The sequence below is a fragment of the Elgaria multicarinata genome, chromosome 7 (genome assembly GCF_023053635.1).
Source record: "Elgaria multicarinata webbii isolate HBS135686 ecotype San Diego chromosome 7, rElgMul1.1.pri, whole genome shotgun sequence".
Classification (NCBI taxonomy): Eukaryota; Metazoa; Chordata; class Lepidosauria; order Squamata; family Anguidae; genus Elgaria; species Elgaria multicarinata.
The window spans coordinates 49,378,413-49,405,972 of record NC_086177.1 but is presented as its reverse complement, the minus strand read 5'-3'; the positions used below and the strand labels follow the sequence as shown (position 1 = coordinate 49,405,972).

The 27,560-nt window shown below is 39.6% G+C and overlaps 1 protein-coding gene across 1 annotated transcript in view; it reads left to right on the top strand.

The window, feature by feature from the left end:
• The first annotated feature begins 1,773 nt into the window (after nucleotides 1-1,773).
• The window catches only part of CDH7 (cadherin 7), a 120,011-nt gene continuing 94,224 nt past the window's right edge, over nucleotides 1,774-27,560 (top strand). The window contains exon 1 of the mRNA XM_063130516.1: nucleotides 1,774-1,983. Coding sequence (XP_062986586.1) covers nucleotides 1,774-1,983 — 210 coding nt within the window. The remainder of the gene's footprint in view (nucleotides 1,984-27,560) is intronic.

Here is a 27,560-nt window from a genome sequence, read left to right as displayed (position 1 = left end):
GATTATATTTTACACGAAAAGGTGGAATATAAATGAGTAAATTAAATTAAACAAATGCCGTGAAATACTTTGCCTTTGAGATGAGAACTATTACTGATAGATAAGAAACTGCTTTATATTGTGTTACACTAATGGCCCAAGTAACCTCTTATTGTTGATCATGAGTAGTAAGTCTCAGAAATAAGTATCTAGAGCTTCGTCTTTGAAATACTTTAATCTAAAATACCAGGAGTTGAGCTGGGATGTTCAAAGCATGCATTCTAGCACTGAACTGAAGGCACCTCATCCTCCAGCTTACACCTGTGATCTACAAACCAGTTATTTGACAGCTTTGCTTCTAACATTTGTACCACCTTATAGGCATCAACAGTTAGCCCAGGGACCTCCAGTTGTGCAAGTCTTAGGATCAAGGCTGTAAAATGACAAGTAGCAGCCAGAAAAGTCCTGATTCTTTTGGCCTGCCAAGCCCTGTGACATCTAAGTAGATCAACTGCCTGCTGCTAGATGATAAAGCTCTGCACCCGCAATGTGTTATTTGAAAATCTGCAGTCTAGATTGCTAAGAGGCAATAGAAGCTATTCCTAAATAGAAAGCATCATACTGCCTTTGCAAGTAAAATTAAAGAGGATTACATGCCACATTCAGATATAATGATGATCCTGAATTGCAGAGCAACGTGATAGTGCATGCTGATCGATTGTCTCTTCTTGGCTTCTCTAGGGTGACCATCTGAAAAGGAGGACAGGGCTCCTGTATCTTTAACAGTTGTATTGAAAAGGGAATTTCAGCAGGTGTCATTTGTATATATGGGGAACCTGGTGAAATTCCCTCTACATCACAACAGTTAAAGCTGCAGATGCCCTGCCCTCTTTTAAATCTGGTCACTCTAGTATAGCTCCTGCACCTTTAACTGTTGTGATGAAGACGGAATTTCACCAGGTTCTCCATATATACAAATGACACCTGCTGAAATGCATTTTTCTATGCAATTGTTAAAGGTACAGGAGCCCTGTCCTCCTTTTCATATGGTCACCCTAGCTTCTCCCAACACCAGGAGTGGCTAAGTTAACTAAAATCTTATGAGAAAGCAAAAGCTTCCTGTGGTTTGTTGTATCCCTAACAAACTGTCTGAAGCCAGGATTTGAAGTTGGTTTCCGATTCTTGGTTTGTTAGGGAAGTGACAAGCCAAGGTTCTGGTTCAGACATAATGGGAACTTTTCCATGTTAGTTTCTGATTAAGTCTGAGTATTCCTGCTAGTGGGAGAAGCCAAGCAGGTGTAATTGGGCAGTATTCTTCAAGGATGAGAAGCCAGAATTCTTAGCAATTTTGGCTTATCATTACCTCCCTCCCTCCCTCCCTCCCCTCTCTCTCTCACACACACACACCACACTTAATAATAGTAATGTAATCAAAGGGAAAGAACCCAAAATGTAAAAATACTACTTCTAACTTCCTTGTGATGGATGAAATGAAAAGTTTTGTGAAGTACAAATTGTAGCAAATGAAAACTGAAAGAAATGTTATTTACGAGAAACAATTCTGACAACAATTCTTGTCTGTTTTTCCTTTATAGGTACCTCTTATACCATTTCTCTTGTGAAGGCTATTCAGTAGTGGGGACCTTTTTTAATCGAACACTTCGCAAATTATTATCTCTGGACTCCCAGCTGACATCCTGCTGGAGGCTAAAGCTACTAAGCCAACTGGAACTGTGCCCACTGTCTTGTCAAGGCTTTTTTTTAAAAAATCTTACACAGGGAGAAAAAGAAAAAATGAAGTTGGGAAAAGTGGAGTTCTGCCATTTTTTGCAGATAATAGCTCTTTTCCTCTGTCTTTCTGGGATGAGTCAAACAGAACTCCCAAGATCCAGATCAAAGCCCTATTTCCAATCTGGGAGATCGCGAACCAAGCGCAGCTGGGTGTGGAATCAGTTCTTTGTACTCGAGGAATATATGGGAACTGATCCTCTCTATGTAGGAAAGGTAGGAAGTCTAATCAAACTATATGGCACAGCTACTGTACTTGTTTGATACAAACCTTTAAAAAGTCATCATGGATTATATTTGTGTTGAACATGCTATTATAAAAGATTTATTTTAATATAACGAATATTGCAACTGTAAGCACATTTACTTGGAAATAAGTTCCATTTATTTCAACAGACTTAGGTCTTCCCTTTACAAATACTTTGAGCACTGATAAGAATTTTTGTAAAGACTTCTGCCCTGTTGGTGCCTCTGAAGTCACTGTTAGCAACAACACGTATGAAACGTAGCCCTTTGTGAGATATCTTTGTGTTTGCCAAAATTAGGATTAAAACTTTTGTCTATGTCTCACTTTCATGCTCTGATGTGGAATGAAAAGTTCCCTTTCTTTGGTTGTCTGGTGTTCCATACAGATCTGCCTCTAAGGCAGTGGTGGACAACCTTGGGTGCCCAGATGTTGTTGGATTACAACTCCCATCATCCCAAGCCATCATGTCCTGTGATCAGGGATGCTGAAAGGTATAGCCCAAAAATGTCTCAAGACCCAGCGTTGGGAATCACTGCTCTTAAGCCTCTGCAACCTCCTCTTGGGAACTGAAACATCAATTTAAACCACAGTTAAACTATGGAATCTGCTGCCAGAAGATGCTGTGATATCCAGGAATGTGGATTGCTTTAAATCAGACAAATTCAGGGCTGTCAATGCCTACTAGTTATGATGGCTATATGTTTCTTCCAGGATCAGACCCTGAATATCAGTTGCTGGAAAACAATAATAGGAGAGGACTATACCTCATATCATGGTTGTGGGCTTCCCAGAGGTATTTGTGTAGTTATTGTGTGAAACAAGATTCTAGTCTAGGTAGGCCTTTTGTTTCTGCCATCTGGGCTCGTATGTTCTTATATTTGGGGAATCACTTGGTTTTTTCTTTTCTTTTCTTTTTAAATAACTACTTTATAATTTTTAGATGCTTGAGTGTTTGTCTTCTTCTTCTTCTTCTTCTTCTTCTTCTTCTTCTTCTTCTTCTTCTTCTTCTTCTTCTTCTTCTCCTTCTCCTTCTCCTTCTCCTTCTCCTTCTCCTTCTCCTTCTCCTTCTCCTTCTCCTTCTCCTTCTTCTTCTCCTCCTCCTCCTCCTCCTTATTGTTTTATGCATGGCATTAGTATGACATTTCTTGTATAACAGTTTAGGCCAGTGGTTCCCAATTAGCTAAGTACTGCTGACCCCTTGTTTTTCAAATGCCAAGCCATGGACCCCCTCATTTGAAAAAAATGTTATCTCTATGGTAGTTACCTGTGTGAAGCATTTTTTTTGGAGAAAATAAGGGGTAGCCCCTAATAAGCAAAGGATTTTAGGTATACTAAAAAACAGACCATAAAATTTGTGATATTTGTGATATTACCATGCAAAAGTGACAATGATTTAGTTAGGAATATAAAGACAAATTTAATTTTACTAATGTCTAATTTACAATTTAAAAAATATGACATGTCTAGCAGCTACTAAACCTAAATGTGATGGGAGAAATCATGCCTCTTTTTGTCCCGAACAAACCCTTCCACATCCAGTTCAATATTTCCTACTTTTAATCTCAAATCTGGATCAACATCGAGCCAATTTTTATGCTTGTTCTTCATATAACAAAATGTCGAAAATGTTTGTTCACAAAGATATGTGGAACAAAAGGGAACTAGATGTTTCAAAGCTTTTTCACCTAACTTCTTATGATCAGGAAAAACCATCACCCAGAATTGGTCCAGTCTATATTCTTTGAAAAATGATTTCAATGAACCATCACAAGTCACGTCAACAAGTGCATCTTGCTCTTCTGCAGATAGAGTTGCTAGTCGTACATCACCACATTCAAAAGGATTCCTTCTCCATGAGTTTTCAGGATTAGGTGCAGGGAAGTAATCTCTGAAGCTAGTCGCAGGTGCTCAGTGATGTTATATTTTACTTCTGGTAGGAATTCGTTGTCAGTGCACTCCAGAAATGAATGGTGAATATGTGAATGGTGCCACGGACCCCCAATTGGGAACCACTGGTTTAGGCAAGAGAACAGGATAAAATATTATATGGAAGGACCAGAATTCCACCCTTGTGTCTTTTCCCCATTCCCTGCAATGGGCTTAATTGTTCACCATCGTTTGTACCATCTCCCTATCTTCTGCATCATTTACGATATTGTTCGAAAACCACTTGCTACTGAGCATATATTATTTTCCTAATCAGAAATAATAGTTACAAACTATCAGCAGCTCCATATGGTGCTCTCATGTGGTCCCTAGAGATACACTTGCATGAAGAACCATAACATAGCATATGGGCTGAGCCCTCAGTTAATACAGCCATAGCTTCTTAGTGACATTGGTTGTTCCTGCAATCACAGTGGTGAAATAATAGGAATAGTTTCGGGTACATTGCAACATGAACCAGCTTTTACATTGAATAGGGAATGAAGTATTTAATTGCTGAGCTCATTTGGCTGAGTGCACATATGTTGGCAATAGTTAGGAAGAGGTAGGTGACTTGGAAGCCGACTAGCTGCAAATGTTTGTTATTACTGTAGAGTACGCTGGGTGAAAATGGATTGCTTTGTGCTTCTTTTACTTCAACAAGGATTGTTTGGCATACAAATAATAGTGCACAGCACTCTAAGATTCTGTGCATGTGGATTTGAAGCTGCAGAAGAAATATTGTGTGCTATTATATTCTCAGAGAAATACTATAATTAATGTCTGTGTGGAAGTACATGTACATAGGCAGGCAGCGTTAAAGATGTGCATGAAACCGTAATATGGGAATTTCCATATTTTGTTTGACTGCTTAACCATGCAACCCTAATGTTCTTTAATTTATTTGCTTTGGATTGAATACAGATAAGAATTCTTCTGAAGCGATGAGTTTGGCATTTCAATAGCTCACAAGTTTATCCAGCCGTTCTAAACAGCGGCGAATGGCTAGATAAAATAAAACCTAAACAAACTGATTGATAGACTGTTTTCTGATTTTGCGACACTATTGTTGCAGTAACAACCCTTTAGTCCAGGAGATCTCCAACATGATGTTCATGGGCACCTCACTTGATATCAACCAAGATCCTTCCCCCTACTGTTGTTTTTTTTAAAAATTAAGGTTTTGGTTTTTTAAATTAAAAATGTTTAATTGAGAGGCAGGTGTGCTACAAAGTATGCTGCAAAGCTTCAGTGCCATCTTTATTTCCAAGGATGCCTCTGGGCCCCAAAGGTATGCTTAGAAAATAAAACTAGTGAATGGCAGCAGCCTAGTGCTTCCTTTTGAATTTTACCCAGAAATTCCAAAAAGAGAAAGACATATCTGGGGTAGCAGTAGAGTGTGGCTGCATGGCACGCATGTTAGCTTGTTTGTTTTGTTGTAGTGTGTGTTTTTCTTGTGTTTGTGTGTGTGTTTTACCTGGAATATTTTAGTGTGTGTGTGTTTCTTGGGCAGTGAAGGTTGGTGTAGCTGTGTGGTGTCAGTGGCTCTCTTGCCTGTGTGTGAATAAATTCAGAACCTCAGGTCCGGGGTTCCAGTCTGGCCATCTAGAGATCCAATTATGGCCTTCTAGAGTTTCCCGGAGGGTCCCACTCCCTTCCCCTAGCTCCACCCCTTCCTTAAATCATAGATCTTTTGGAGGTTTCTGGCTTTTCTGCAATACCTTGGCCCCACACCCTTCCCCCAGATTTTAAGCTAAAATAAGAACTTAAATAAAAGCTTTAAGCTAAAAGATGCTGGTGTTTGGGGTGATCACTTTGGCCCTCAGCCCTTCCCACCACTGTAATGCAATTCCCCATGGAACCTGGCCCTCAGACTGAAAGAGGTTCTGTACCCCTGCTTTAAGTAAATGAAACAAATTGTTGTGAGGGAAGCAGAAGAACATCTATGTTGTACTTATCCCTACCCTAATGCCGGCCATTCCAAGTGGTTTTGCAGCTCAGCACTGTGCAGTTTTGATCAAAATTTAGTACTTTATCCAAGGATGAATCATAATGGAACCCATGAAGTAAGGATCCCCTCCCCTTCATGTTGCTTTTAAGCATATTATCTTCCCCAGGCATCGAAGGCTTGTTAGAACATTTATCAGGATTGCCATTTAGATGCTCATTTCCCCCTTCACTATCTTTCACAGCTTTAAACTGCTCTCAGGCCTGTGACAATACACTTGGCTGTAAGCTGCCTTTCTCCAACCTGGTGCCCTTCAGATGTGCTTGCTGGGGATTATCGGAGTTGCAGTCCAACTAGGGATGTTGGAGGAATCTGCAATGGATTCAGATCATAGAATCATAGAATAGCAGGGTTGAAAGGGGCCTACAAGGCCATCGAGTCCAATCCCCTGCTCAATGCAGGAATCCACCCTAAAGCATCCCTGACAGATGCTTGTCCAGCTGCCTCTTGAAGGCCTCTAGTGTGGGAGAGCCCACAACCTCCCTAGGTAACTGATTCCATTGTCGTACTGCTCTAACAGTCAGGAAGTTTTTCCTGATGTCCAGCTGGAATCTGGCTTCCTTTAACTTGAGCCCGTTATTCCGTGTCCTGCACTCTGGGAGGATCGAGAAGAGATCCTGGCCCTCCTCTGTGTGACAACCTTTTAAGTATTTGAAGAGTGCTATCATGTCTCCCCTCAATCTTCTCTTCTCCAGGCTAAACATGCCCAGTTCTTTCAGTCTCTCTTCATAGGACTTTGTTTCCAGACCCCTGATCATCCTGGTCACCCTCCTCTGAACACGCTCCAGCTTGTCTGCGTCCTTCTTGAATCGTGGAGCCCAGAACCGGATGCAATACTCTAGATGAGGCCTAACCAGGGCCGAATAGAGAGGAACCAGTACCTCACGTGATTTGGAAGCTATACTTCTATTAATGCAGCCCAAAATAGCATTTGCCTTTCTTGCAGCCATATCGCACTGTTGGCTCATATTCAGCTTGCAGTCTACAACAATTCCAAGATCCTTCTCATTTGTAGTATTGCTGAGCCAAGTATCCCCCATCTTGTAACTGTGCATTTGGTTTCTATTTCCTAAATGTAGAACTTGGCATTTTTCCCTATTAAATTTCATCCTGTTGTTTTCAGCCCAGCACTCCAGCCTGTCAAGATCACTTTGAAGTTTGTTTCTGTCTTCCAGGGTATTAGCTATCCCACCCAATTTTGTGTCATCTGCAAATTTGATAAGCGTTCCCTGTACCTCCTCATCCAAATCATTAATAAAAATGTTGAAGAGCACTGGGCCCAGGACTGAGCCCTGTGGTACCCCACTCGTGATGATTAGGGGGTGGGGTGAACAGTGACCAAAAATGCACATTTCCCCCATAGGTTAAAGCATGAAAGTACAGATGGTTTTGGAGAGAGATTTCAACATTTTTCACCTATTTTCCCACTTTTTGGGAGATTTGCATGAATTCGCAGTAACTAAGTGCGAATGTGCATGAATGTGCATTAGTGCAACTGGAATGAAATTGTGCAGGAAAAAAAATCAATTTTCTTCAATGAGTGGACGATGGTATGAAAGACACCTGACAAACTGCAAAACAAAGATGGAATTCACTACCCAGCAACAAACCATGACTTCTCTTCCTAGGTTGTTTATGGTTAACACGTAACAACAACCCACAGTGCAATGACAGCCTATACTCTGAGTGGTTGTTGTGTGAGAACCAGGGCAAAATCTCTATGATTGGTTAGAAATCACTAACATATGAATTCTCAAAAAACTAGGAGAAGTAGCCTGCTCTGAGAATTTTTATTTTATTTATTTATTTATTGCATTGTTATACCGCCCAATAGCTGAAGCTCTCTGGGCAGTTCACAAAAATTAAAACCATTTAAAGTATAAAACAACAGTATAAAAACATGATATAAAATACTGTCATAGAGAATCTGCTGACTGAAAAGGATTGCACAGGTGGCCTAGTCCAAACCTTTATTCTGGGGTGGGGGATGAGAATACCTCAGTCCACCAAGTCTTTAAGAATTTATAAACTACACCATCATACAAACATGGATTTCACGGAGATTATATAAATAAATAAATGAATAAATAAATAAATGCAATAACAAATGATACAAAACACTAAACAGCAATACCGTAACATTGAGAGGAATAAAACTATCACCTGGAGCCAGACTAAAGCATACTTTAACAAGAGAGACGTTTAAGTGGCCAATAGTGAATGAAAGTCAGCGTTTAATAAATGACTGCGTGAAATCAGAATGAAAGCTCAAGGCATATGATATTACAGTCCTGTAATGAGCAGCTTATTGCCAGATACAGAGCCCTCAGACCGTTCAGCGTTATTTGATAGATATATAAATAGTTTATTTTCTATCAGCCACAGGGCAATGTATCCATTTTACAATTGATTGCATGGGCATCCAAAACATTTTGATGGCTTTCAGAGGCAGTCCATGTGAAGACAGCCACTGAACTGATGCTGTCCTTATTTGAATTTACTAGAAAACAATCAGTGATTTGAAAATCAGATTGATGAGAATTGCTCTCCAGAAACTGACTGAGGAACTTATAGTGCATTGGACTTCACTGGAGTTCTCAAGTAAGCATGTTTAAGATTGTGTTCTTAGACTTACAGCAAGCTTTTTCAGAAGTTGAGCCATTTAACAGGTAAAGGGGTATATCTCCCACAGCACACAATAAACAGTGGCACTAGGGAATTCTCTCTTTTTCCGTACTGTTTCCCCCAGAGTAGTTATAGTTATCTAGTTTTGAGCAAACTGATTCAGTCATGGCTGGGGATGCTTGAGGATTTCATTTGGTCCACATTTTTAAGGAAACCAAACTGATTTGCATTCCCTAGACTAATACATGGAATAAAACATAGGCCAGATCTTCACTAAGCAGGATATAACACTTCGAAAATGTTTTGAAGACTGTATAGGGAGTGTGTCCTGGGCCTCAACAGTTGTCACTACAGTTATAAACCATTTTAAAGCAATAGTGTAGAACGTGCCACAGTTATCCTTCTGTTTTCTCACTTCTATCAATTTGGTGATACAGGTTTTGGCTCACCCCCACCCCACCCCAAATTCCAATATGTGCATAAAAATGTACATTTTAGGCATCCGAAATACATAGGGTAAAGTGCATAAAAATACATGTTTTGGGGAAATTCGTTAAATAATGCACATCTTTTTTTCCTTTTTTTTTGATTTGGGAAACCAAAGAGCCTTGTTTTTCTCAGTCATTGGAATGCACAAGTATGCTTGCTAAGTCATCAATCTTTTTCTGAGTTGTGAAAATGTCTCCCTAAGAATAACACTGAAATAATTCTTTTCCTGCATCTCTATTTGGCAAAATTTGAATCCTCATAACCTTTAAACTTTTAGACCGTCTTTTCCCTCTCCCACAGCTGTTTCTTTATCTTCCTGCCTACTGCATATTAGCCTATTTTTGTTATAGAGCCCTAAAATCCTAAAATCCAATAGAATTTTAGGATGCTTTTAGGATATTTTTTAACAGTGTATACTACGTTTTTAATTAGTATTTTAATGTATTTTATGCTTGCTGTTGTTCCCCGCCTCGATCCAATCGGAGAGGTGGGTAAGAAATAAATTATTATTATTATTATTATTATTATTATTATTATTATTTCTGAAATCAGTACTTTTTAAGCATTCTATGCCAATAGTTCCTGAAGCCTATATGGATAGCTATTGTGCATGTCAAAGTTGATCTTACTCACACAATATGTTTCTACTTAAATGATGCATATTATACCACGGCATACACTGGGTTGGTCAGGCTTCAGGGATCTACTTTGGTTTTTACTAGAACCTCAAATGCACCTTTTTATTTAAGCCGGGGGGAAAAGACAAGTCACATAACAATTTATTTTGAACAGAAAGAAAAGCCCCCCCCAACTTATTTTGAAGTTATTACAAAGGGAAAAATACACTTTTTTGAGGGCACGTTCCTATTGAAAATTACCTCAGGGTAAACATGAATAGGATTGGGCAGCATGCCACCTAAGCACGAGTAAAATAAAAACAAAACAAACTGATTTAAAAGCAGGAGAGAGATACTCATGCACCCCATTTTGTTCTGAATCCTGAGAAGAATCAACCATTTTCTGTCATATTAAGTAAGCCAGTTGATACCTATGATTCCTGGGGGATTTATTTATTTATTACATTTATATACTGCCCCCTAGCCGAAGCTCTCTGGGAAGTTTCCAGGGGGAATTGGATTTTCCCAATGTGGTGTGCAATGCTCTGGGGAACTGGTATAGGCTGAGGTACAGCCAGCGCATATCATGTAGAAGAGCCAACTTAAGGCATGTCTATCACCAATAGGATCTAGCAGAAGTCTAGCAGCCCTTTAGGGCTGCTGGCAGAGATTTCTGTTGAGTATATATGAGGGTGGGCTCATTGGCACCAATGGGGGATTTCCTCCCAACACAAATAGGTTCAGAGAAGAGATTTTGTCAGGATCACAACGGAGTGAGTTGCAATCTTTCCTGCCCTCTGTGATGTTTATAATTATTAACCCTCCCAAATGCTGTTATTTTTTAAAAAATGCACATTAAACTAAAAAAAAAAACATACATTGAATTTAATATCACACCTTGCTTGGCTCTTACTGGCACAGATTAGCTTCCAATCTCCAGCTCAGTATCTCCATGAACCAAGCTTATTTTTCTCCAAAGTTACTATGTTCCAACTGAACATCTGTCTTCATCCTACCTGATATTTCCAGCTTGCCCACTTCCTACCCACATCTATAATTATCCCTCATTTGGCTCTAGCTAGTTCTGCCAACCACTGTCCAAGTTCTATGGCGGCATGCTTATTTCACGTGTCATGTTCACCAAAATTATAGCTAATAGCTATAATGTAGTGTACAGGCAATTGTAATGCAATGTTGGCTAGAGATTTATAGCACTTTTAGGCCTTGTCTTATTCTCTTTAGTGAATGGGATGGGAGAAAAATAATTTACTATGCAAAAATAGAGCATCTTTACTTAGGAATCTTCATCTCAAGAAAGAAGACTGGTTGATATGACCATAATGAAACAACAACAAAAACAAAGTAAGAAAACTGTTGATTCTTCCTTCATTCCTTGGGTCATTTAGTTGAAAAACTAGATCTCAAAGTAAAACTTCAATTTCATCTCTGCAGTGGGATTACACATCTCTGCTGGGAAGTCCAGTGTACTTTTCACTGCTTCACTGAGGAAGGAAAGAGTGGTGGAGAGCAGCAGGGAAAGATTTCACAAAGGAGGGACCCTTTGTGGCAGAAAGGGAATGGGCAAGCATGGGAGCATTGGTGTCAAGTTCAGTGTGCTTCAAGGGGATCAATAGATCAAAAGTCCAAAGAGGCAGATTCTGCCGGGCTGTGTGTATCAACGTTTCCATAGTGATTTGAAGTAACCATTCATTTCTTTAGTTTTATCTCCCTATTATATTGGATTTTTTTCTATGCTGATGAATTACATTAAACGGAGCAGCAAAACCATAGAACAAGAGGAAAGATATGAAATAATGAACAAGTTATTTAGATGAGAAAGTAAACTAAAATGTGGAATTGACTCCGCATTCTTCTTCGTATTCACTTACTGAGCTGTTTATTTAGTGCCCAATGGCCCTGATTTTTATTTTTGTTATTATTTTGCCTTCATAGCAGTTGTGTGCTGGAGGGCATTAATCTTCCCACTTGTTGAATGTGGGACTGAAAATGAGAGCTAAAGCCGTACAGAAACTCTGCTGCTGAGCCCAGGGCTGTAGTGGGATTTCACATCTGACAGGAAGCCCAGTGTACTTTTCACTGATTCATGTGAGATTTCAGTTGACATTTTTCCCCACTGAGATCAGGACAAAAAGTGTGACAGAGCACTAATTGCTTATTTCTGGGTGATTATTGTTTATAGTTCAATGGATTATAATTCCTGAAAATGCTTACCTGGCAGTTCAGGGAGAGTTTTGATACATGTTGGCCATTTCTAAGCTTGACAATAATTTACACCATACAGCACAATCCTATGCATATTTGCTCAGGTATAATTCCCATTAACTTCAATGGTCTTACTCTTATGTAAGGGTGTGGATTGCATTGCAGCCTCACAGTGGCCCTGTTCAGAAGACACCTTAACCCCTGTGGTTTAAGATGTCTTCTGAACAGAGCCAGTGAAATTCTATACATGTCTACTCAAAAGAAAATGCCAGTTAAGTAGGAAATGGATATAGAATTACAGCTTTATGGTTCAGCCCTTAGAAGGGACATAGAGGAGTGAAGTGCACATCTGCCATGTCCCAAACCATGCAAGCTCATGCTGGCCAGGATGGACGGTGTGGGGGGCAGTTTTGTTGCACTTTTCAGACTGGTGAATCTTTTAATTTTCAATTGCCCTCATTGGAAGCATTTGGGAGGGGGAATTAGCTATACCAGCTCCAGTCTGATCTCGGCCTTGTTTAGGAGAATGGAGCAACTTTGGACCTACCAACCCTGAGATTCCCCCCCCCCATTTGGGGGCCTTGCACTCTCCCCCTTGGGGCCTTCTCTGAGTATGTGGAACTGGGCTGCCAGGCCAAGTGGAAGTCTTCTCTCCTCTACCAGTGAGAGGGTGCTTCATCCCCATTCTAATATGCTGGAGGAAAAGGCTATCAATGGCTACTCATCCTGATGACTATATGCTACCTCCATTATCTGAGGCAGTAAGCCTATATATACCAGTTGCTGGGGAACATGGGCTGGAGGGTGCTTTTGCGCCATGTCCTGATTGGCTGCTGTTTGAGTAGACAGCTTGACTAGATGTATCCTTGGTCTGATCCAGCATGACTTTTCTTTTTCTGCAGCCAACAGATCTGGGAGTTAGGCTTGCTCTGCCCATGTCCCCCCGCCCCCGGTATTATTACTGAACTTTGCATTCTGGATAAAAATGTTCCTGTAAGATGAATATTTTATTTTTCTCTCATAAAAGCATGGCAAATGAAAGTGCTAAGACTCTGACCCTAATTATTTATGGATGTTTGTCTTGGAATATATTTTTTTCAAATGCAAAACCAGTACAAAGCAGCCACCTGTCTTGCAGTCTAATTATGATATTAAAGACCTTGCTTTGTTTTTACATAAAATCAGGTGCTATTGCTAGAAACATTATTTTCAATAGAATCATTTTGTAATTTTTGCTCACATAGACATCTGTTTGCCTAGAAAGCTTCAGCTCTTTTTCTAGGGGAAAAAAAGAACATTGCAACTTGCTTAATGTAACAGTTGTTCAATGTTTGTTTTGTACAATCTTTGTGTATGTGTGTGGGAAACTACTTGGTATACCTGAGGAAAAGACTGTTGATTTAATTCTGAGGGCAATGCCAATGGAATTTGAGGTAAAATGAGCATGGCTTCGAATCAAGAGAGCACATCCAGAGCACCCATGGGTTCATAGTCATAGCCTTTTAATAAAGTACAGTTTTGTTGTACAGCCACAAAGGAGTTACATCTGGGATGAGTCCTATTGTGATCTAACCAACATTAAAATCTCTCCACTGGCTGCCAATTACTTTCTGGGCAAAGTACAAAGCATTGGCTATTACCTTTAAAGCCGTATGTGGTTTGGGGCCGGGTTACCTATGGGATCGCCTTCCCCCATACAATCCACCCTGCACACTTAGGTCCTCTGGGGAGAATATATTCCAGTCAGCCAAAACTAGGATGACAACCGTTACCCAGAGGACCTTTCCTTCTGCCGCCCCCAGACTGTGGAATGGCCTGCTGGAAGAAATTCATCAACTTAATACTCTCTCTGAATTTAAGAGGGACATAAATACTGATCTCTTCTGGCAGGCCTACCTAGATGAACCTTAAACCTACGAATTTTAAGATGTTGTGATTGTTATTTTAATATTGTATCGGTTTTATATGTTTTTTTAACTAGTTTTATGTATTGTATTGTTGTATTTAATGTTTTTCCCTGCCTCAATCCAGAGGGAGAGGTGGGGAAGAAATAAATTATTATTATTATTATTATTATTATTATTATTATTATTATTATTATTATTATTTTGGTGGCTTATTTGCAAGATGCTTGCTTCTATATGTGCATAATTTTGACCATTCCCAGCTATACATTCATGCAGACAAGGTGATGCAGGAATCACATGATTATCAATACTATTATAGCACCACTTTCTGTAATTTAGTGTTTCAGTGATTCTAAACCTGTCTCTGGAAACACTGCTGACTATTGGTTTCAGAGTCACAAAGATTAGATAGGTCAACTTTCCCACTGAAGGAAGAAGGAAGAGTTAGAAGACCTTTGAAGGCTGGGTATTGATTAAAACAATTGTATCCACTTTGTGTGGTTATTATGTTGTACACTGCCTTGAGAGCATTCCACTCATAAAAGCAGTCCTGTCCTGGCTTCCGTTCAGCCTGAAACAGGAGCCTTGTAATGCCAACCGGTATTGTCTACATGGTGCTGCTGTCCATGGTACTGTACACTCAGAGGTACAAATTTTATTGGCCATAGGATTGTTAATTACCAAGTCTATTTTTTTTCTTTTGTAAAAATAACAGCAAAAGTTATTCTTCCTCCCTCCTCCAACTTCTTCCATAATTTTCTTTCTAATCCTGTGTGTATTTGTGTTTTTGTGTGCATACAAAGCCTGAGTGCACATACTGAAGAAGGATACATGAAAGTTTGTATTGAACCTAGTAAATTCCATTTAAATCAGCATAACCTAATTCTATGTAATGTATTTCAGATTGGTATGTTAGACAGAGCAGTTAAAGCAAAATTACTACTCAAATGATGTACAGAATACAACTCCCAAGGCTTATCAGATTTGTAGATCTAAAAAACAAAAGGGAATCGAAAATGAAGAAATTATACGTAGGAAACAGTCATTGGTAGAGCACATGAGGTGGTGCATGTAAGAGATTCAGAGTCTGGAATATCCAGACAGATTAATGTAGAAATGGAATGGATTTTGGGGTAACCATAAGCATGACACAAACAAGTAATAGGAGATCAGTTTATCCCTAGTTTCACCCAGTTTGCCTGGTCATGGATTTCTTTATTCTAGAATGGTGGTCTTTTTCCTGATTTGGTTAGAGAGCTGTGCAGCTTTCCTAGCCCTGTGGAATGCTATACTTAAAAGCAAAATTTGTGGAAGTTTATTGCACTTTGAATCATAGATCCTTTGGCAAATGAGGGGCTGCTTGAAGACAGAAGTTACTCTTAGACATTCTTCTCTCTGTATCCTAGGACACTCTGAGTATGAGGTAAAGTAAAGCATAGTGCAGAATAGCAGTATCACCAGGATACTGGTGATACTGTTAAGTGGGAGTAGGTTACACTCAATGAGTGAGTTGAGAACAACGTGCCCAAATTTGGTAGAAGCCAGTGGCAAAGCTGCAACGGAGAACTGAAATCTCAACCCATGAACAAAAAAGTGCATTAGGTGACCAAATTTAGTTAAGAAAAATAGAGTTGATTTAAATTGTCTTTAAGAAAGCATTTGGCACATAGCATCTGCATTTTTCCAAAATAGATTTCAGTTGATCCTTATAAACTACCCAGAGAATTCTAGCTATTGGATGATATAGAAATGTAATAAACAGACAAATAAAATACAGGTATTTCCTTTTTAAAATTATAAGTTTTTTAGATGTTACTACTATTCTGTTGTATGAATTTATTAGTATCTTATTGTAATTTTCTTTCAAGAAAATACTTCAGTTTCTGTCTTTGTTACTTGAGGAAGGGCTGAGGAATGTAGGCCTTTTTTTTAATCTCTACATATGCATAGGATTGTGCCCTGAGTAAACAGAAGGTAAATTGAAAAGTGTAACTAACTAGTTGGACTAGCCTTTGAGGATAGTATTTATAAGAATTTCTCCGAAAATAGTTTAAACAAATGGGATATCGGAATACAGCCATATGTGATGGCAAGGCGTGTTAATGGGCTACAGAATGAGATTCATGTCTCTGGAAAATTATAGAATGATTAACAGGAGGAGGTTGCGGTAAGTATCACAGCTGGATCATTAAGAAGAGAGGTGTAAAGTTTATAATTAAAAAAAACGGATGAAGTGTATTGTTAAAGGGCTTGTGTTTAGTATTCTCTCACCTGAAAGGTGTTCTCTAGTATGACAGAATATATATTTTCATTGAATTTATGGAGAGACCTCAAACAGAATAAGATGATGAAACAATATTGTGCTATAGGCACCCTTGGGATTCCAGTCCCAAGAATGAATATTGAACTTTCCCTATTACATACATACATACATGCATGCATACAACAACAATGTACCATATAGGACAGGGGTGCAAAAAGTGAGGCTGTGTCTGACAGCCTCCCCCCATCCCCAGAACAACACCAGAAAAAAAGAAACATGCTCGAGGAATGGGCTCAATGTTTCTGCCATAGAAGTCCCATTTCTACAGCATCCCCGGAGCATCCTAGGAAGTAGTGCCTGAAGGCTCCTGTCTGCTTCCTGGGATTATCTAGCAGCTTCTCCCCCACTTTCCTGGGTTGTTTTGTTTTGTTTTAGGGGAAATTCCAGATAACGGGAGTGTGAGGTGTTAGGATCCTTCAGCAAAAGAATGGATTAGAGGATGGAGAAGGACTGGGAGTCAGGATGGCTGGGTGGTTTGACAACAGAGCTTTCTGGAAGGAGTGTTGGTTTTATCCAATCCAAGCAGCTGTTAGGCCTCTGTAACACTCTCGGGGAGGGATTGGATTTGAGTGAGTGGTGTGGGTGTGAATGAGTTGTGTGTTTTATGAGTTTTACGTGAATGTGGGTGGGTGTGAACATCAACAAGGTTGTCATTAGGGGCATCAGCTTTTAGAGCCAACATCATTGCTTCTAGGTAATTTAGAGTGCCAGTACTTCTTGTTTTGGTTTTTTCATGTGGTATACCTTTATTTAGGATCATGATGTTAATCACGTTGAGTGTAGGGCCAGGACGTTATTAATCTGAAGAGGTCTCCCCCTCCCCCCGTAAATGTGGGCTGATGGCGTTTTGATAGGGGAAGTGTAACCCACCTTCTATCTGGAGTATCTCTGTTTTGCCAATATTGTCAGCACCAGGCTGGGTTTATTCTTTATTAATGTTTAAGTTGATAACAGGTGTTTTTTTAAAATAATAATAATGATTAACATCATTTTGTGTAGTGAGTAAAGTTTTTAGAAGTATTGAACTGTGATGCTGTAAACTGCTACCTAGTAGTGGGGCTTAGACATGCATGGAATTGAACAGGGCTGCTGAGAACCATTGCTTGTGGCTTCTTTAGAATATTGATCTGCTTTGTGTGCTTTCTTTGGCTTGGATTTTTAAAAACAGTAATTTGTGGCTTGCAGTGCAGCTCACTTACACATCCAGCACAAAAATTGCACTTTCGGATGCCACCCACTTTGCTTTTGACCCCAAGCCTTCTGCTCTTGGCCTTGTTCATTGCTGGAAAACAGCCCCTGAGAGTACTCTCAAATTTAGTTCTTGGCTGAAAAAAGGTTCCCACTCCTAGTCTATGCAACATTTAACATTTGTGTGAATGGTGCTGACATTAACATCAAACTACTCTTTTTTGGAACACAAATAAATAAGAGGATTCAAATATTTACTCTTCCTGAGTTGCCCCAATTTTTTAATATCACTTTGCAGTAGTAGGGATAGGAGAACCAGCTGTTTCTGAACTCACCTAAATTGTTTGAAGGTCTTTTTGGTCGCTCTCATTTTTGTTGTGTTGACTTGTTTTCATGGAAGATAAGGCAATCAATGGCTGCTAGTCATGATGGCTTTGTATTTCCTCCAATATCATAGACAGTATGCTTTGAATACCAGTTGCTGCAGTATATGAGCAGAAGCATGCTATCACACTCCTATTCTACTTGTAGATTTTCCATTGGCATCTGGTTGGCCACAATTAACAGAATGCTTGACTAGAATTTTTATTTATGTATTTATTTATTTATTACATTTCTATACCGCCCAATAGCCGGAGCTCTCTGGGCGGTTCACAAAAATTAAAAACATTCAAAGTATAAAACAACAGTATAAAACCATAATATAAAATACAATATAAAAGCTCAGCCAGATAAAAACAGCAGCAATGCAAAATTACAAATTTAAACCACCAAGTTAAAATGTATTTATAGATTGTTAAAATGCTGGGAGAATAGAAAGGCCTTTAGGGTGATCCAGCAAGGCTCTTTTTATTATATTCTTATGAACTATTCACTAATCCACAATGAAAGTTCTAATCTATATTTTTGAATGACAAAAATGGGCTAGAGTTGGTTTTAAGATCTTTATAAGTAGGGTGGAGTTAACTATGACACTAAAACATTTCCAATTTGCTTTGTTTCCCTTTTATGGACTTCCTTAAATGGTTTCATGGACTTCCTTAAATATTACTGAGGACAATAACACCATTGTTTCTGTGTGACAATCATATTAATTACTTGTGTTTAAAATATTTATTCACACTTGCTCTCTTGGGTCAGCAGACCTTAAGGCTAGTTGGATGTATCTTCCTTTTTCACTTGGGCATTAAAATCACTATATCCACACCTCTCTTATGGGAATTGCAGGAGAGATGTATCAAGCGGCAAGTTATAGTTCTGTTGTGCAATCTACAGAAATCGAAGGCGCTGAAGCCTACAACCTGAGATCTAACTATGAGTCAATATTTGGTACTGAGGACAGGATTTGAGAATAAATGGAATCGATGAAAAATGAATTAGATTTGGTTCTAGGTCTGTAAACAGTTTTCAGGAAGGAAGGCTTAGGGACCTAGGAAGCTGTTTTATGCCAGGTCAGATTATTTGTCCATCCAGCTCAATTTTTCTCTACTCTGACCAGCTGTAGCTTTCCAGGGACTGAGGTGGTGTTTTTTCCATTGCCTCCAAGTTGTTAGTTAGAAATAGCAGGGATTGAACCTGGGACCTTTTGCATTGCTCTACCACCAATGCAATGCCCCTTCCCTAAGAAGCACCCCTAGTTTCCTTGAATGGGCCTCCCTCTTTCTTTTTCTCCAGAGGTGCTAAAAGTAAATGTCAAAATTCTGTCCTTGCATTGCCACCCCCTTTCCTCATAATTCAAGCAAGAAGGGTAATCATTTTCTTTGTGGGATTCTTTTTCCTCGTTATAATGCAAGACGATTGAAAATAAATAATGTTATTTACAGGACTGGGTGGATTTGGGGAGGCTGGTGTAAAGAACCAGATAATAAAACTTGTATTTATAAGCTGAATGACTCTGGTATGAATACAGATTAGGATAAAATGAGATCTTGTATTTGGCAGTTTATTGGAAACACCAATCAAAACAGAAGTTTCACACTGTGGAGGACAGTGCTTATGTAGCTTGCACAGCTGTCTGCCACCTCCGGTGTCTCCGCATGGAGCTGTGGTCCATTTTGAATCCACTCAGAGTAGAGCCTTTAGTGCATTGAGTCCCTCTCTCTGGATATCAGGCAAACACCAACGTTATTTCATTTTGGCTGCTTTATAGTGGTTCCGAAGTGCACTGACAACTGTTGGGGCCCATTGACACATACCATATACTGCTTTCATACCACTTTCATAGTGTTATATCCTGCTTGGTGTAGATGTGTCATGGGCCCCAACAGTTGTCAGTTCACTTCAATACCACTATAAAGCGGTGGTGTGGCTCCTGCCCCTTATATACCGCTTTCATACCACTTTCATAGTGGAATATCCTGCTTGGTGTACATGAGCCCTATGAGTGCTTGTAGTCCTACTCTTTTGCTGCTGCTTCCCCCTCTTTTTTTCTTTTTTCTTTTTGCCTCAGTCCCCTTACCACAGAGGGGTCCATGAATAATGCAAATGTGGCTCATACATAGCAAATCCCCCCTCTGAAATTTGCATGTGGCATGGCCCCAGCCCCTCCCTCACATGCCCCAATTGGTTTCCCCTGTCCCCTTTCCCTCCCTGTTGGTGGTGACAGGCTAACCACATGACTGCATCCCGACCTGCCTTTGTGCCACACTGATTGGACAAGCAGGGCGTCATCCCACTGGCCATCATTCTCTATACTCTGATAACTTCTGCAATTATTTTTTTAAAACACTGGCTGCTAATTAGTTTCCGGGCGAAGTATAAAGTGTTAGTTATTACCTTTAAATTATTATTATTATTATATTTATTTATTTATTTATTTATTTATTTATTTATTTATATAGCACCATTAATGTACATGGTGCTGTACAGAGTAAAACAGTAAATAGCAAGGCCCTGCCGCATAGGCTTACAATCTAATAAAATCATAGTAAAACAATAAGGAGAGGAAGAGAATGCCAACAGGCACAGGGTAGGGTAAGCAGGCACAGGGTAGGGTAAAACTAACAGTATAAAGTCCGCACAACATCAAGTTTTAAAAGCTTTAGGAAAAAGAAAAGTTTTTAGTTGAGCTTTAAAGCTGCGATTGAACTTTAAAGCCCTACATGGTTTGGGTCCATGTTATGTGCGAGATTGCCTTCTCCCATACAATCTGCCCTGCACGCCCAGGACTTCTGGGAAGAATTTACTTCTGTCATTGGAAACTAGGCTGACAACTATTACCCAGAGGACCTTTTCTTCTGCCGCTCCCAGATTGTGGAATGGCCTGCCAGGAGAGATTCACCAACTTAACAGTTTTTGTGAATTTAAAAAAGCTATAAAGACTCATCTTTTCCAGCATGCCTACCCAGTCAAATTTTAAGATATCTGGCTGTTATTTTAACAATGTATTAGTTTTATATGTTTTTCATCAGTTTTATGTAGTTTATAGTATTTTCATATTTGATGTTGTTCCCCGCCTCGATCCAGAGGGAGAGGCGGGCAACAAATAAATATATTATTATATGTTTTATGTAAACTGCCTTTGAAGGCTTCTCAGAAAGTTCAGAATACAGCTGATAGCTCAAGTGCTTCAGTCCTTTAACATAATTTAGACTTCTTAGAATGAAATCCTAGGCACACTTATGTGAGAGTGAGCCCCACTGCTCTCAGTGGATTTACTTCCAAGTAATTGTGCATAGGATTGGGCTACATGCGGACTTAAATTCAAAGAGTTCAAAGGGGGTGCAAATTGGAATGATGGGGTGATCCTCTTGAAATCTTAGCAAAAATCCCATTGATTTTTTTTCCTGGACTAGAAATGTAGCCATAAATAGCACATTGCCCTTTTGAGATAATTGGAAGAACAGGATGTGAAATAAAGCAACTGTTCTAAAGAAAGTAAAAGACCAAAGTTAAAACGCTTTGAGTATAAAAAATTATGCACTTTTTAAGCAAGCTACAATTAGCAACAGAAGGCCAATCAATGAGACAGTATTGCTTTACAATATAGAAAGATGAGATGTCTTGGAGACAGAAAGCTTTAACATGGGTACATGAAAGGGGGTAACAGAGGGCCTGCAAATCTACCATATGTTTTTTACTCATAGTGATTACATTGTGATCACAGAGTCCACATGAATAGAAGTGATAGACAATTCTGCCAGGATGAAGCTTGCAAATTGGATCAATTAGGACTGGAGAGTGCTTAGACAATCTGGTGGAAACATTTACATGCTGTGTCAAGTGAAACTTCAGGATGATCTGTCATCAGCGCTGGGGGCAAGTGGTACCAGTTTGGCGCTAATCTATACAAATAACACATGCTTTGGGGGAAATTCAGGTAGAAAAAGATGTGTGTTTTGTTTTTGTTGTTAAATCTTGGGGAAGCTGTAATGGCAGCTCCCTTCAGGAGATGGATGATGATGTATACCATCCAAAAAGTGTGGCAGGCACATTAGTAAGAATGAGCTTAATGGAGACAGATTTGGGGTAGGTAGGAGAGAATGGGAAGAGTCTGATTTCGTTTGCAGTTAATGGAATAACTAATGTAAATAGCTAGTTCGCTTATTGTCACCATAATCACAATCCTTCAGTTAGAGGAGAGAGTCGGCCTCTGTGTGTAGGTGGAGCTCAACTGTGTTTAACCAGAGTTCATTTCATTTGGAGGGAAAGACAGCAGGGGGAGAAGATGATTAAAGAAGAGAGCTCTGATTTTCATCAGTGAAACTTGGAAGCCTTTGTGTGCTAAAATCATGCTTCCCCTACTAAAGCTTTTGTAAGGGCCAGATGAGTATGTGTTACAGTCTTGCATCAAGTATGTGTGTATGTAAATCTTAGCTTCTCTCTGGCACATAGACTATATAAGGCTATCTAGGAGACCCTGGGCTGTTTCAGGGTTTGCTCAGATTTGCACAATCTGAATATTAATGACGATTCAGCAAACCCACAGGACCAAAATATAACAGCGCAAGTCATTTTTGTAATTTCTCACCATTGGGTCGTTAATGGAACATAAATCTACTATAATAGTAGCAATTAATGGTCAGGGCTAACTTAAAGAAATGCCGAGAGAAGGACATAGCAAGATACAAACTCATGCCATTTTTACTGATCTAGGTGAGGGGAGAAGAGCTCATTTACTGCTGTCTCAGTTCTAATCCACTAATGTCTTCATTTGCACTTTAAATGCTGCAGGGTACTTTGCTTGTGTGAGACTGTGAGGAGGTTATGTTTATTTAGTGCTGTGTGTATACTATTTAGTTGAAGAATGCCATAAAAATACATGCTAGAAATGTTTCAAACTATCTGTGGTGATGCCGTTTACATCAAATCCAATGCATTTACTGATTATTATATTTGGGTACCTTGGTTTTCCACTTTAACTCTTATGCTTTTTTCCCCAGGCCCATTCCATACAAAAGATCAGGACCTACCTTCTCACTCCTTCTCCAGGGGGCACAGGCTTACTGGACTTGCTCATACCCTCAGTAGGATTGGGTGAGGATTTTGTTGTGTTTGCCTTTAGGTGCAGACTTACCCAATTCGCACCCCATAGACCAAGGCCGGATCTACACTACTGCTTTAAAGCGCTTTATAACAGTTTTGAAAATGGTATATGGAGTGTGTCCTGGGCCCCAACAGTTATCAAAACTGTTATAAAGCACTTTAAAGCAGTAGTGTAGATCCCGCCCTACACACAGACTAGAATGCAATCGCACCTGGAAATTCGTACTTTCATGAAATGCCATGCTCAAGTTCTGTTCATTTAAAAAATGCGCACAAAAAATATATGCAGATTACAAATGTTAATCTTTGGAAAAAATACTCTCAGCCTTGCTTTATCCTATGGTGGTGGTGGGGAGAAGACAAGTTATTATCAACAAATTATTTTGTTAGACATCTGGCATGTGGGGTCCATTCCTCATAGCACCATAAACTCAGTGAAAGGCCTTTTACCCCAATAAATCTGATGGACTGTGGAGAAAGAGGAAGACATAAGTCTTGACAGTCTTTCCAAGTTCTATGTTGCCTGAGTACACCTTTCAGCTGTTCCTGTTCATTGAACTGTCGTGTGATGGAAATCATCTCAGATATTTTATGATGGCTATCTCTTTACAATACTTTTGTGTAACACCTCAGTCCATTCCACATTCATGCACACGAGTTCCTCCGTCTGGTATTCCTCTCCAATTCTGTTATGTGCACTCCTGAAATCCAAATGCCTCCTATTTCTTCTATCCACCCAGCACCCATTTCCTCTGCATAGAGATGTAGTTTCACATTACAGATTGTGGGGGCAGAGATTGCAGTAGGGGTGGGGTGGAAGAATTAAGATTCTCTTAAAGATAGGAAGGCACACTCATGGATGTATCAAAAAATACATTGCAAAAAGGATGTATGTAAAAGCATTTTTGTGGTTACCTTTTTTATCTCATAACTAGAGGTATAGCTGGTCCTTAGGAATAATTACTTGATGTCTGAAATTTGAGTGATGGCAGAAAGTGTACTTGCTGTAATAGTAAACACAACAATTTTCATTCTACTGCTTATTATTCTGCTGCTGTTTAAGCCCTGTGTCCTTCCCTGTTTTTAGCCAGTGTACAGAGAACTAGAAAATTATTTCCAAACATACTGTTACTATCCTTGCCTTCCATTCAGGTGTGGCTGGAATCAAAAGATGAGAGAGGAGATATGCATAGACCAAGGGCTGTGTGCATTCTACAATCTTGTCATGCAACTGCGGAATTGATATTTCTAGATTCAGCATCATGCAGCAGCAGCACCACCACAAAAAAAGGGGGAGGGGGGGAAGAAAGAATGTTTCTAGGCTTTATAACAAAATAAAGCCCAGGAGTCTGGGCAAATCTCAGAATTGGGCAAAAGGTTCTGTATGGTGAGATGGAAGGCCACAAATCAGTGACATGCACAGTTACGTGTAGAAGATGAACACATTTCACAAAATAAGTGGCTGTGTTGAAATGTTCTTAATTTTTTTTTAAAAAAATCCTGCTTTTCTTTGTTTTGATTTTACTGTTCAGCACAATGCACAGAAAGCCTTGCGTGTCCTCCATTGAAATGTTGAAAAAAGGCCTTCCGTTCTAAGGCTCCATAGATTTGGGAGTTTTCAGCCACAGGGCTTTTCTTTCTCTCTTACATCCTCCCCTCCAAGCACCGATGAATGCTTCAGTATCTGTGTAGGCATTAGTGCCACATTTTGGGAACCAGAACTATGATAGAATCCTTTCTCCTATTTAACTGTTGTTGTTTTCTTGCAGTTAGCCTGTACATTCCTGCCCCATTTTTCTCCACGCTCTTGTTCATTAAAACACTCAAAGCATTACAAGTGTGCTAACCCTCCCATCCATTTGAGCACCTTCTTGAGGACCCATTCACCTTGTTGAATTGTGAGTGAAGTGTGTGTGTTTAAGCACCATTTCTAAGAAGAGATGCTTTTCTGAAAGGGCTTTTATTAAATTTGTATCTGGCGTGACGCAGACTCCAATAAACTCCTATTATAAGCGAGCTCAGAATGTGTTTCTGAGGCAAATGGGCATGGGGGGAGGGAAATAAAATATAAAAAAGAGGCAATAAGAGGGCTCAAAAACATATGTGCACACACATTCCAAGCCAAAAACAACAACTGCAGTAGTGTGACTGAATCATGAAAGGAGAATGATCCTGTAAGGAACATGTGGCCCTTGGCCTAATATCATGTGGCCCTTGCTGATTTCAAAAGACCTCAGCAAGAGTGATCTGTCCCTTTCCCTTCAGCTCACTGGGTGGTGGTGGTGGTAGAGGAGGAGGAGGAGGACCAAGAGATTACAAGACATAAAAAGTGATGTTGGGAAGAGAGACATGGGCAAGAACTACGCTACTGCTTTATAGTGGTATTGAAGTGCACTGACAACTGTTGGGGCCCATTGACACACCTACATCAAGCAAGATATAACACTATGAAAGTGGTATATGGTATGTGCCAACAGTTGTTAGTGCACTTCAATACCACTCTAAAGCAGTAGTAGATCCTGCCTCCATATACCACTTTCATACCACTTTCAAAGTACTATATCCTGCTTGATGTAGATTAGGCCTTAGTGTGTGTGTGTGTATGGGGTATAGCTGAGTAAATATGCGTATGATTGAACTGCACATAAGTCTAATTGATTTGAATGGGACTAAGAATGCACTCCTATACCATTGAATTTATTGGAAGAACTCACCTAGATTGTAATAGGTTTTACAACCTGTTCCTAACATGTTTACTCAGTCAGAAGTAAGAAATTCATTAGCAAGGGTTTCTTTCTAGTAGGTATGCTTAGGAGTTCTGATTTAGGCACTTTAATATTCTCTGAATTACATCCAATATATTTTGATCCAGGTATTATTTCCCTGGTAAGACGCCTGTTAACTTATCTGCTATTTTATGTCCAAATTCTCCTCTTCTAGTTAGTGACACTTAATCAGAACAGCAGCAACAACAACAAAAAACCTTATCTATATAAAATAAATATATAAGGTTTAGAAAAAAACTAATTCATGAAAATCCAATCAATTCATATGCCGGCATCTAGTGTACATTACCATTTCATAGTTTAAGGGGCTAATTGCAGAATGTGGGCATTTCTAGGGCAGAATTTGAGAACCCTTTTATTTAAAAAAGTATATGTTTGCCTTTTTATTCTTAAAAAGAATAACGAAATCTGAGACCTGTTTCTTTACTGTAACTATAAGACATAAAATAGCTGACATGATTATATATGCCAATGTAGAATTATGCATCTTTATCAGGCAAAAATGGAAAGGTAGTTAATTCTCAGTTATATTAAGAGAAAGGTAAATTATTAATGAACTACATATTAATAAGTCATCATGCTCAATGGTATAGCTGAGGATTAAAATTGTGGAGGTAGAAGGGATCTAATAAGGCATTTGGTCCCTCTTATCAAGGAAACGAAGATAGCTAGGACATCCATCCTAAATAAACTTTCTAGAAGTAACAGAGTAATTCCCACATCTGTTAGCTGGTGTGTGTATAATTTGTATGGGATGGATGCACTCCCCCATCAGCAGAAAGGAACTCCACTGGCAGGTTAGGGGTGCTGTCCATTCTGGTGGCCCAGATCAGCCTCCGGAAAGCTATGACCAGTTGTAGCAAGAGTAAGCACAAGGAAGAGGCATTCCAGAGAAAAGGACAGCTTTGAATCTGCAGGATCCAAAGCCACTTAATTCCAGTGGAAGGGGTCTAGATTGAGCCATTCCGCTATGCCAGTCTGGAGCTGGTGAAGATAATACCAACACAATGCTTCCAGTGGTGTAATTTAAAACAAAAACATCCCCCAGGATCTTATTTTTACTTTTGTTACTTCTGTCATAGCTAGCCTAAGCTGACAGGCCTTGGGACGAGGCAGTGGGTTCACTGTTTTACTCCTTCCTGATCTCATTTACAATTGCAGTGTACTGAACACAATGTATAGGGCCTGTTCAGACAATATGCTACGCCATGGTTAAGCCTCTAAAGCTTTTGCAACAAATGGTTAGTGAGTGTGTTTAAACCATGGTTATGTAGCCACCATGTTTAGGAATGGTTCACACAACACGCTAAGCCCTAATATTTAGCTGAAGATACTTAACCTCCATGGCTTGCTGTATCATCTGAACAAGGTCATTATAAGGCACAATATTCCAGACCTACAGCATCCCAGACAGAAGTCTGTCCAGCCATTTATTTTAGATCTCAGATGAAAGAAGATGTCCTAGTCAGCAGCTAGTTTTATGTTAGGGCTGCGTTAGTAAAGGTAGATGAAGAATGCAAGACAGGTCTGCACCTCAAGTATCCTGCCATTAAGTGCCACAGGCACCACTTCCCCCACCCATGGCTCTTGCCTCTGGATTAGTAGTGGGACTCCAGATAGTACCTTTGGGGCAGTGCGGTGGACTTAAGTTCCAGATTTGTCTGTTCACTGGATTATATACATGGAATCTATGCAAGTGGATGGCATTGGCTTCCAACTGGGTAGTTGTAACATGAAATTGCTTGTTTTTCCTCCTAAACCTTCTCCTCATCTCTCATTCTCTCTTACTGTCAATGATGTTACGCTTACTCCGGTCAAGGAAGCTCGTAGCCTTGGCTTTATATTCGACTCCTCGCTCTCCTTTATTCCTCATATTGAGGCAGTAGCTAAATCTTGTCGATTTTTCCTGTATAATATTGCCAGGATTCGATCATTTTTGTCTGTCTCTTCTGCCAAGACGCTTGTTCATG